General features: G+C 37.7%; 3 protein-coding genes across 5 annotated transcripts in view; 1 reads left to right on the top strand and 2 right to left on the bottom strand.

The window, feature by feature from the left end:
• Positions 1-29: 29 nt before the first annotated feature.
• Positions 30-3,374, bottom strand: LOC138028795 (sperm axonemal maintenance protein CFAP97D1-like). The gene is made up of 5 exons (XM_068876416.1): positions 3,125-3,374; positions 2,937-3,017; positions 1,602-1,775; positions 1,460-1,513; positions 30-699 (listed from the first exon to the last, which is right to left on the bottom strand). The coding sequence occupies exons 1-5, from the start codon at positions 3,332-3,334 to the stop codon at positions 451-453; spliced, it is 768 nt and encodes a 255-aa protein (XP_068732517.1). The 5' UTR covers positions 3,335-3,374; the 3' UTR covers positions 30-450.
• Positions 3,370-5,541, top strand: LOC138028793 (dnaJ homolog subfamily C member 21-like). The gene has a single exon (XM_068876411.1). The coding sequence runs from the start codon at positions 3,531-3,533 to the stop codon at positions 5,175-5,177; it is 1,647 nt and encodes a 548-aa protein (XP_068732512.1). The 5' UTR covers positions 3,370-3,530; the 3' UTR covers positions 5,178-5,541.
• Positions 5,542-7,134: 1,593 nt separating this feature from the next.
• The window catches only part of LOC138028794 (AP-1 complex subunit sigma-2-like), a 6,534-nt gene continuing 1,451 nt past the window's right edge, over positions 7,135-12,217 (bottom strand). Inside the window, exons 3-5 of one of the 3 annotated variants that reach the window (XM_068876413.1) lie at positions 11,164-11,272; positions 10,869-11,006; positions 7,135-9,124 (exon numbers count right to left, since the gene is read on the bottom strand). In XM_068876413.1, the coding sequence (XP_068732514.1) occupies positions 9,080-9,124; positions 10,869-11,006; positions 11,164-11,272 (292 nt within the window). In that variant the 3' untranslated portion in view covers positions 7,135-9,079. Of the gene's footprint in view, positions 9,222-10,868; positions 11,007-11,163; positions 11,273-12,217 lie in introns of all 3 variants that reach the window. The other 2 variants (XM_068876412.1, XM_068876414.1) reach the window with 2 other exon arrangements.

The following is a 12,217-nucleotide window of genomic DNA, read 5'->3' as shown; positions in this document are numbered from 1 at the left end:
AACCTGTCATGAATGTTCAGAAAGACATCTAAACAAACAAAGAATCACACTTTATTATCTTTCAGTATAAACATGTACTGTGTTCACACAGACTCAAGCAGTGACAGTTAGGCATGCACTCCTAGGAAAGACTTTTATAAAGAAAAAAACACCTCATGTTGTTTGATAAAAATGTTAGAAAACAATGAAAAAATTTAAGCTTAGAAGGACCAAGAAGTTCAACTGACTTTTCATTAATTAGTGGACCTGGCTGAAAAAAGAAACTCTTCAAACTTTTTGAACAGTGATATATTAAGGGTCATCAAACTTTGTGTGAATTTACATTGCTTCAAAAAGATCTTTGGCCCCTTGGGTTAGAATAAATTAAAAATTATCACACTCTGATAAAAATCTTATTTACAATTAATTTGCTTTAAATAGCATTGTCCATTTCATTTAAAATTTGAAGATTCACTCTGTGGTGGTTTCCTTGTCCTCGTCCTCGGCCTTGTTGCTGCTGTCTGCATCTTCATTCTCAGAGATCTCATGCTTGTCCTTGATGGACTTGACTTGTTGCCCAGAGTTGCGTCTTTTCTCATTGTGGGATTGCTGACTTTGATCCTCTCGTGGCTTTTTCTTGCGTGTTAACTGTTTGTACCAAGCTTTTGGATACTTAGAAATGTTATCCATGTATCCTTCGTTTATTTGCCACTCGTCCTCCTGCAATAAACTTATTTCCTCAGTAACATCCTTTAAGACTTGTTTTACTCTGTTTTAATCTGTCAACATCTCCCTTGGACCAAGATGGTGCGAACCCAATATTATTCATTGCTGTTTTTTTCCAAAATACACCTGCTCTGAAAGCTAGATCCTAGCTTTCAGTTCACATGAAATCAGAAATATTATTGATAAGTAATTAATTTCTTTAACCATTTATTTGCTTTGGCTAAGGCAAAAATAGTCCTGAAAAGACCACAATGCAAAAACTAACCTAGCTTAGTGACAACCCTTAATACCACATGCACTGGACACTTTTCCATATGCCTATATAGTATTTAAATACTTTCTTAATTAAGGACGGGGCCTACTATTGTTACTGCGCATACATTCTGCACATCTCAAGATACTCAGGTTTCCTATTGGTGGTGCTTACCAATACAGGATATTTTTGTGCAGTTTAAAACTATGCGGAGAAAGCAGAACTCAGCAAGTACTATTGGTATCCAAAAAGAAAATTGGGGGTAGCCACACATTTTTCAGAGATAATTGAGCTTCAATTTGGAAAAGAACGCCATACATTGCTTTGTATTTAAAAGCTTTTTGCAAATATTGTTAATTATCTTCGAAAAATGCATGGTTACGCCCCATTTTCCTTTTTGAATTTTAATAACACTTGCTAAGATCTGCTTTTCCCGCATATTCATAAACCGGGAAAAAAAGACCTTTGAATTAGTAGGCACCATCCTAAATAAATCCTTACCCATTGAAGGTGGTTGTAATGTGGTTCTTTTGATGAGATCCGCTTTAAAATGGCCTACAAAAGTTATTGATAAAGCAATAAGTGATCAAACTCCATAAATATTTCCAAGCAAAATTAATTGATTTGATTGTTGACAACTGACCTGATTTTCGTGAGTAACCCTAAGCAGTTCCCTCTGTCTCTTTGTCTTATTTAAACTCTTGTGCACATAGTCATTTCTGTTATCCACTCTTCCTCGCGTTCTCATTACAAATGACATTTTTTCAAGAAGTATACGGTTGTCTCTTTCTATGGTTGCCAACCTTTCTTCCTCAACCTGGAAGTTTGGTACATGAAAATGGTTAATAAGCTATTTTATTAAAAATTAATAATAAGAGTACTCGCAGATCACAAGATTCCTAGTAGATTCCTTATGACATTTATCAAAATGATGTAATAGAATACTGGTTAGAGAAGGGGAAGAAAGAAAACACGAAGAAACCAAAATATTCAGTGGTAAAGTGATTAAAAGCTCAAAGACTTGTCATTTATCACTGCTCGGTTTACATGTAAAAGAGGTTTTGAAAATTCAAGGGGATTGTATGCCTCAAAAAAAAAAGGGGAGTGAAACAAATAATCAAATGAGTAAATTTTTCCATGGTAAGAAAGATTTGTAAGGTCACTATTATTTTCTTCTTACTATGCTTAATTTACGTTTATCTGCCAACAAAAATCACTACATGCAATTTTAAACCACACAGGGTGCAATGCTGCTTTTGTTGCCTGCAACAATGCATATCAAATCACTTTTGGTATTGCGTGCCAAGTTTCACAAATTGCTTGGCGTGCATTCGTGAAGAAAAACTTGGCATTATTGCTAGAGTACTAGCTTCTTACTTTCATAAGCGTTTTACTTGCAGCTCCGAATTTGTTTTCAAATTAACGTTAGTAAAAAATTTGTATTTGTATTTTTTTGATAGGCGAATTCCATGGTATTGATATCGACAACACAGTGAATCCAATTAAAGCATATGGCGAAATTTATTCACCACGCTTATTAGCAAATCGACTTTGAACAAACAACAATTTGATCGCGTTAAAGAAGATTGTTTTAATTTCGGAATTCCGAATCGTTTGAACATACCTTTCCCGCCAATTAACAGCAGGGCTTTAACAATTGAGCGTTAGTGTGAAAAGCGTGGAAAAGCCGAGTCGAAGGCAAAGCAATTAAAAGTCACTTGATCTGCATTTTTAAAACTCGGACGATATCTAAAAACAGCCTTCCATGTCTGACATAAAACCAAATCGTGCTTTCGACAATCTTTTTTAAAATTCCCGACGAAAAAATAGCTATTTGAAGAACTATTTTATCAGACAGAGAACGGTGAAAACTTATTGACACAAGTTTTAAGTCTTCCTGTCTCGTCCACTGGTGGGACGGATGTGTTATGTCAATATCGATGATGGTAGGCAGCGCAATCGGAGAAAACTTCAATACCTGTAATTTCTTCAACTTTAGATGAAGATGCATGTAAGTTTGAGGAGGCTTATTGTCGATAACCGCTTTAGCTGAAAAGACCTGAGGATAGAAAGTGAGCAAATATTATTCAAAATAAACATAGGTTTTCCATATAACAAAGCTTTGAGACTGGCGCACGCGGCAAGGTGTTTTTTAGCTCCTCAAACCTTCCTCCGGTGTGTATCGTATCTGCTCATGTCCCATCTCTTCTTCAAAAGCTTGTTATTTGCCGGTGTTATTGGCTGATAGGCTCTATGCATTTTGATTGAAAAAATGGAATCAAAATCAAACAGACTGAACAACAACAATATCTCGTTAAGTGGAGAGTGTTTCAGTTGAGCATAGCTTGTTGCATAGCAACGGGGTAGCTTCTGCATATTATCAGACGACAATCCATTTGAACAGCAGCCTTCTGAGTATGCGCTGTCAGCTGCTCGCCATCTTGTCTTAGAAACGTGGTCGTTGTGAGGTTTTGTGACGGTTTTCTTTGGTCGTTTTTTTCTCCAAACCTATCACAAAGAGAGGATGTTAAGCTTATAAATTGCCTGATTTCGTAGATCACAAATTGTAAAAATGCCTCGTTGCTGTTACGAAGTATTGGAACTTGAAAGGGATGCTGGAAATGACGAAATAAAGAAGTCTTACAGGAGGCTTGCCTTGAAATGGCACCCGGATAAGAATGGCAACTGTGAGGAGAGTACAAGGATTTTCACAGAAATCCAACAGGCATATGAAGTACTAATTGACCCACAAGAAAGAGCTTGGTATGACAAACATCGCGAGAAAATTATTCGAGGAGGAGATGATTATGTCGACAACAGTATCAACTTAATGAAGTACTTCAGCGCCTCTGTGTATTGTGGGTATGAAGACGATGAACATGGCTTTTATGCAATTTATCGCAACGTTTTTAGAATAATAGCTCAAGAAGATGCTGAATTTGCAACTGCTGAAGATCTGGAAATGCCGGAATTTGGGACATCTTTGAGTGATTATGACGAAGTTGTTCAACCATTTTACGCTCACTGGCAAAGCTACTCCACTGTGAAATCCTACGTTTGGTTGGATAGGTATGATTTAAGGGAAGCTCCAAATCGGAGAGTTCAGCGACTGATGGAGAAAGACAACAAAAAAATACGAGATGGCGCTAAGAAAGAGAGAAACGAAGAGGTCCGGGCCCTGGTGAAGTTTGTTCGCAAGAGAGATAAGCGAGTCAAAGTATATCTTCAGCTATTGAAGGAGAAAGATGAAGAAAGAAAGCGCCTCACGGAACGAAAACGGTTAGACGCTCTGCGAGAACGAGAGAAGATGTTTGAAGAATACAAAGAAGAGAGCTGGGCTTCACTGTCCGGGCTCGACGAGGACTTGGCCGAAATGAATGTACATTTAGACAGTGTATTTGGAAAGGACGGTGACGTCAGTGACAGCCAATCAGAGGAGTTCGAAGAGGAACAATTCTATTGTGTGGCATGTGACAAAGTATTCAAAACTGACAAGGCGCTGCATAATCACGAAAAGTCACGAAAACACAAGAGTAACGTAGAAGCTATCAAACGAGAAATGGCCGACGATCAAGAGAAGAATTTTATGACGGAACCAAATGAATTGTTAGCGGAGGCTGACTACCTCAACAAGGGAAGGTACAGTGTAGATGAAAACAGTGAAGAATTTGTGAGTGTGGGAGAACTTGACCTGACGGACTCCGTTGATTTATCGACGATGAGGATTAAGGGTAATAATCGCTATAAGGTGAGAGTTCTGCACGAGAGAGGCAGAGCGTTATCAGGTATTGGAGAAACGGAGTTGCAAGGAAATTTGAGCGGAGAGGAAAGTCAAGGAACCGACAATAAAGAGAACGAAGTGGAAGAACGAAATTCACAGAAAGAGGAGATCAAAAAAGAAAACGAGGAAAACGAGAACAGTTTGACAGAATCTAAATTTCATGAAAGAAAACAAGATAAAACGAACAAAGACAGGAACCCCAGGAAAACAGAACACACAAGTGATCCTGGGGAACGGGTCGCAAAATCTACTGCAACAAATCAAACAGCTGCAGTGACAAACTCATTCAAGTGTAATGTTTGTCAAGCCTTATTTCCGACCCGAAACAAAATGTTCCAACACATCAAGGAACAAGGACATGCTCTCAAGCTAGACGCAAAAAATGATGGCCACGAATCGCTGCGACGGGGAAAGAATAAAGGAAAAAAGAAACGATAAACACAAATTTATTAATGGCAAGAATGGAAATTCGAGACAGTTATTTTAAGCGTCGGTGGTTTAGCCTTATAAGGTTAAGTGAATCTCTCAAAAATATCGGGCGATTTTGGCTGCAAGGTCAGCTTGATCGACTCCTTAAAGGTTACATTTGGGTTGTTAAACTGACGATGGTAACCTTCTGTTGATTTCAACAACTAGTCTATTTACTGTGCTCTGTTGCTAATGTAAAGCAATTCATAACATTCCATCACAAGATTTTTTGCCATTTCGCAAGCCCACCTTTAGGGCACTGGTTATATGTATGGAAGTGACAAAATCACGATCAGAACTAGCGTCATTAATAAAAATGATCGGATTTACTTCATTATGTGTTTTAAGTCATTACGAAAGCCCATTGTTTTGAATTATTTCAAACAGGTCAATTTTAAAGAATATTGAATACATTATTTATGATACCCGACAGATGTTCATTTTGCGTATTCTATTGCTGTCGTGTGTTACCTACGCAAGTACGCAAATGCTTCGGGAAATGACGTCACATCCGGTTGAATGCTAAAATTCAATTATTTACGGTCCTATAGCAACGACACCACATCTCCATAAACCTCGTAAAAATGTCAAACGGTCAAGATACTACGGATGTTTAATGTTTCAATTTAGGTATAATTTTAAGTATCGATGTCCTCTACGAACACTTTCCCCAACGGTCCAAAGACTGCGAGATATCGGGTCTCGAAACTGCTCGTACAACTTTACTTGTCCCGCCACGATGTCGCCAAAACATTGCGAGTCAAGTTGCACGAAACATTTCACAGTGTAACGGCGCCTTAAAGGGGTAGTATCATGAAAATTATCCCTTTTATTTTTACCATAAATTTACTAAATCGATTTTCAGTGACTTTTTCATTCTTGAATTGCTTCTGGATCACCGCACTGAGATAAAAATCTATCATATTTTAAAAGAAAAATGAGCCATGCTAAGTTATTACGGAATTTATCTAAGATGCGAAGGGAGTATTTGAAATCGTCGGGCCGACGTTTTCAAATTGGCATTCACTTTAATCTTGGCTGCACGCAACCAAAAACACTTAAGAATGGTTTCTGTGAGCTAAAATAGCGCTTTGAAGAAACTTTGGCCATTAATTTTTGTTTGCTATCGGTAAACAGGTCTTATTTGCTTTCCAGATTTTTACTACAATCCATGACACTGCCCCTTTAAATGTTAATGGCTTTGGCACAAGAGCACTAATTGGGGACACTAACGAAATTAACTCAAGTCAAATCAAACATTTGCATGGTTTTTGTGGAGAGGGAAAAACCGTAGTACCTGGAGAAAAATCTCTCGGAGCCGAGTAGAGAACCAGAAAACTCAACCCACATATGGCGCCAAGTGCTTTCACAACTGCGCCATCCCTGCTCTTAAAAAAAGCGCTGTCTTAACCTGAAAAGTTGGCTTGACTCGAAACTTGTCGGACGTGGATAATTCGCAATTATTCACCGAACGAACTGCAGTAATATGTACTTGATCTCTTACCGCGGGACCAAGACAAAATTACCGAAACGATTTGGGAAACGGTTGTAGCCCAACACAGCTATCTATCTACAATAGATATGTATATCTATCTCACATATCTATCTTACAGAATTGAAATGTACCCGAGTGCCGGTGTCCTAGCGCACTTCAACCCTCCGGTATGGATTTGGACCCCCGGGGGACTCGATCCAGACTTAAACCCCCTTCACGGCTTTTGGACCCCGCCCCCTATAAGCGCACAGGCGTTTCTGATGTGGGGTACGCGACGCGGTTGAAGCGCTGACGCCTTGAGAATTATTTGTACTGTAACGAAATACAAAATCACTGTCTCTATTCAGTGTAAAATCTTTGGAACGATTAAATTCAACAGTTCTTTCCAATTCTGCGACAGGGAGGGAACAGACTGGGTTCTCAACGACACAATTTTATCGGCGCACTTTATTTCGGTTAATGCACATGGTATTTAATCCCAATGCACAAATTTCCCATGTGTCACGAATAATAATATTATTATTACCAAACTTTCAATACCAATTAAAAACGCTCTAAAGTCATTGAAGTTTTTTTGTTTTTCGTCGCGAAAGTGGAAATAGCAGCTATTTGGCACCCTTGGCAGTTACTCTCTTAATTAATAATTATCATGTCATCCATTCTTTATTCCTTGTAACATGCAATCAAGATAGTCCCATTTCCTCAAGTGTACGCTGCAGTTCACCTTCCTGTTACAAAAAAGAAACAAGAAGAACATGCTTAAAATGATCTTGCCACATTTAATCCGCTTACGGGCATCTTTGCTAAATTCTAGAAAATTGTAAATTAAAAAAGACTTACCACTACTAAGCTAACTTCACTGCTGAAACCAAGGCCTTCTAATTAGCAAGTGCACAGTGTGTATTTTTATTGATTTTGCTCTTAAAATGTAGTTGGTACAAAAAGATAACAGAAAATACCCCAACCCAAAAACCATTTTTCCGTCGTATGTCCAGAGATGCACGCCTAATTTTGACATCCAACACAACACGAAGTGTCCCTTTTAGTCTTAGCGTTTACTACCTGTTTTCAACAATAAGGGGTAAAGGTTCGTGTTATTTTTGGCTGAGGGCAAATGTAGCTGTTTATCCTTACTTCAGGAGCAGTATTTGGAGTATTTTGGAGACACTTTGTGACGTTAATTGTCTGTATTCCGAGAGAGGAGTTATGTTGAAGTTGGCCCGGGGAGAAGACGCTTATTGAAATCAGTGTGCATCTATGCTTTGTTTTTATAGTGGATGTGCACTTAGCTATCAAGCTAGTTTACAGGCACTCCACTGTTAACAACATGAAAGTAACAATTCAAACTTAGCAGAAACATGATTCAGAACCCCAAATGGTGGGAAGCAACCAGTTGGCTATTTACAAAGCGTGGTGGAGTTGAATCTGGGACAACCGGAGACAAATCCAAGCCAGAGGTTACAACTGGATTTGAACCTGGAGTAGCTGCATGCAAACCCAACGCTCTAACCACTGGGCCATTTGCAATTTGCTACTTGCAATTCTTAAGTCAAGTCAAGTCAAGTCAATTTTTATTTGTACTCACACAGAAATAACAATTAACACAAATAGTGCTTAAAATATAAAACCAAGAGATTGCGAAGAAAAAGAAATTTTACAATTGCAGGTTCAAAGTGCAGAGTTTGGGACACCTAAATAGTTCATGGAACTAACCGAGTAGGTGACCCAAAACAAGAAATAAATGAGTCGAAGGAATAAGGACGTAAAATAATTGTTTTAGATAAAAAGTATTACTTCATTAATTAACAGTTAAAGATTACATGATCGTAAAACATTAGGAATCAGTAATAGTATTATAACCATCAATCACAGAATTTTTGATATATTGACGAAAACTGGAAAACGGCTTGATTTTCTTAACATCTATAGATAAAGAATTCCAAAGTTCTGGGCCAGTGTAACTGAGAGAACGAATGCCGTATTGAGTGGTATGAACAGATGTAACAAACTGATTATCAATCTGTGATTGACGTGTATTATATGAATGAATAGAAGATACCGGGTTAAAAAAAGTAACAAAACTAGACGGGCTTAGTTTATGGTATTCTCAACACATGATTTTTCTCTGGCCCTCAGAATCTCAGAAATTACTACAATTTTCTACTTTGACAGCTGGTATTTACATCATGCACTAAAAGAAAAAACGTTCTATGGCTACAGTAAGTTAATCCAGTCACTTTTAAGAAAAACACTGAAAAACTCAGTTTTATAAAGCACAACGCATAAAAATTCCAATGAAGGAACTTCTCATCTTTGGCTGCAGAGGTGAAGTTGGTAGGACAAGATGCTGAAGAAGGATTTTCAAGGAGGAGACTGTTCAGGCCAGGCCCATTTCTTCCAGCGTACGCTGGAGTTCACCTTCCTGTTGAACAAAAGGAGATGGAGTACTAACAGTGATTTACAGATGAAAGAATTCAGGCAAGACCCATCTCCTCCAATGCACTTCGCAGTTCAGCTTCCTGTGAAGGGATGAAAGGAAGGGAAAGAGGAAGCTAAGAGAAGAATGCAAAGGAGTGAATGATGTGGAATAATGGTGATGTGTGAGATCATGTGAAGAAACAAATTTTGAAAAAGATATGTTTAAGCGCATAAAATCAAAGTATGGAAGAAGGATAAAGGGGTTTACTTTGTAAAGGCACTGTGGTACTGCATCAGTGAGGAAGTGAAACACACAAATGGACTTATTTATGGGTTGATATGAGAAAATGACCTTTGTAGAAAAATTTGAAAGCTGACATTTTGAGCGTTAGACCTTTGTCAATTTGCTTTGATAAAGCAGCTCAAGCTCTAAAGGACAGCTTTCAAATTTCTCTATGGTGGTCACTTTACCATATCAACCCCTTGATAAACCCATTTAAAAGTATGGAAAGATATTGATATTGAGTGCATTCAAAGTGGAGATGTAGAGCAGACTGTCGTCAACGACAGCTTTGTGCTTGCACAGTACAAGGCAAACCAAAGTTCACAATATGACCATTTCTGTGTACATTTCTACAAGATGCAAAGCACAAAGCAGTATTAGTGTGGTCTAAGTGTAGTTAAGAAAGTGTAAGACTTGTGAGCACAAAATGTTAGAATAAGGATGGTGAATGTGAAAGGTTATTGAATTCAAACCAGTTAGCTGAATCTGAAGCTTTATTAGCATTCAATGAGTGAAAATAGAATTTTAAAAAGCAATCAATTCAAGTTATAGCAATGCAAGTAACTTTCTCTCCCTACAGTAATGTAACTCTCTGGAAGTAAGAAAAGAAAGAGGCTGTATCAAAGACAAGACAAGAAGAAATAATTATGTTTCCATAGCTAAAGAATTTTATAAATCGCAAAAATTATTAGAGGAAAAATTAGGTGAATAAGTGTTGTCCCTAGCAGTGTGCATATTATATATATATATTTATGTAAACCGAACACACATCAAGTGAGGCTACTGTGAATGTGATGGATGAAAACCTTCGCTGATCAACAGCATCAAGAACTACTCTTTCATTCACCACCCAAGGACAGAGAAAAATCTCTGACCTGGGAGGTAATGAAACCCACGACCTCCGGATTAGATCATATTGTTACTCTACCAACTGAACTACAAGGCCGACAGGAGCCGGCTGCCAAAAGAAGTTTGAGGACAAATTGGATCAGCCCAAGCCAAGTGCTAAGTATGAATATAATTGTTGTCATTAGGAGCGCATACATGTACAGGTATAGGTGTATAGGTGACCGTCACAGATGTATGATAAAACAGGTGCAGATATATGTATAAAAAAGTGAATTTCGTTTATGCAATAAATTATTGGACTGCTTTAATGAACAATTTCTTTAATTCATGCCTGCCACAACTTTGCCTCTGCAATAAAGTAGTAAACAAAAAACACTGGATGCTGAATTAAAATAATGGACTATTATGAAAGGTTGTGACAGTTGTAGGGAACTGTTTTCATATTTGATTTCCTAAAGTTATGACTAAATGTTGAGCAGTAAGAGAAGTCACTCACAATATTGCTCTTGTATACAAACCCTCTTGCAGCAAATCGTACAATAAAAATTATTATTCACAGGTACAGATAACCAAAAACAAAAAAATGGAATGAGTTTGAAAAAAATGTCCCACATACCTCTTGAAGAAGATCTTGAGCAGAGATTGCCTTCAGAACATTTTTCTTGCTAGTCTCTTGAATTTCTCCTCCTAGTACCAGCTCATCCAGCATAAAATATGCTTTTTCAAAATTGAAGATTATGTCCAGTTCACAAACCTGTAAAAAAGAAATAGATCCATGCATACTGTACACAGGTGCAAATTTCCACAGCACAGGGCTGTACGTCATTTTAAGTGTATAAGTTTAAGGGTTGATTGTTAACAGCAGATGTTGCCACTCTTGTAATAAATGTAATAGTAGATGTAATACTTACACTCCCAAAATATTTGTCAAGAAGCTCAACATATCTGTGGATTATCTCTAATGTCAGGAGTTCGTTATCATCTTTTTCTATTGCCACACAGAAGTACAAGCTTGCATACCTAAGAGAGATGAGCTCACTTTTCAGGGAAGATTATAGATATTTAATCAAGGAAACTAAATTGGATGGCAGTCTCATTGGTTTCAGTACAGTCTGATACAATGTGTTACTCTTCTTAAACCAGATGCCTATTTTAAGTAGTATTGAAACCACTGAAGTTCTATAGTTAAACCTTCACTTTTAGCTCAGGCTTTTAACAACCATTTCTCTGCAGCTGAACCCAAACTTATTGAGTGACATTAGTCCTTATGACAGTGGTCTATTTGATTATATCAAGGAAAATAGTAATTATTGTCATATCACTAATTACAATCTGAGTGACACTGAAACAACCGTGCATTCCAATTCCAAACAGAAGCTATCTCAAAAACACTCAGTGGTAGTGAGACTGTTTTATGAAATCACTTCCCACTCTGAGACCAGTTGAGGCTCGCTGAGCACAAACTTTCAACACTCTTCATACCAGTTGCTACCATTTCTTGAAGTAATCATAAAAATGAAAATCATAGAAAACAAAGAATTTTATTTACAAAGCAGTAGTTTATAATTTTTGTACTTTTGTCGACTTTTTCCTTCTTTCCAATCCCGTATTAGCATAACTTTATTATATATTATCCCATTGACTCCTGTGATTGATACTTGATAGATTTTACTCTGTCTAAGGCCAGGGGAGCCCTACGGCATTTGAGGTGTGAATGGGTTATAAGGAGTTTTTTTCAATACAGTTATAACTAAGTTATGTGCTTGTTATTTGATGCCAAGGATTCCCTTAAGATTAAACTGACAGACACAAAAGTTAATTTTCCTCGATTTATAGTACCCACCCAACCCGTGCATACGGAATCCGTGCCCGCATCGCGCGCAGCAGTCAAAACTGTGCCATCTTGTCAGTCCTTTGCTCTTTTACTGAAAATGGTGCATTTCTGTGGGTAAATGACGTTGTTAC

This window comes from Montipora capricornis, chromosome 13 (assembly GCF_036669925.1).
Source record: "Montipora capricornis isolate CH-2021 chromosome 13, ASM3666992v2, whole genome shotgun sequence".
Lineage (NCBI taxonomy): Eukaryota > Metazoa > Cnidaria > Anthozoa > Scleractinia > Acroporidae > Montipora > Montipora capricornis.
Note: the sequence above shows the minus strand (reverse complement) of the source record. Positions and strands in the feature narration are given on the sequence as shown.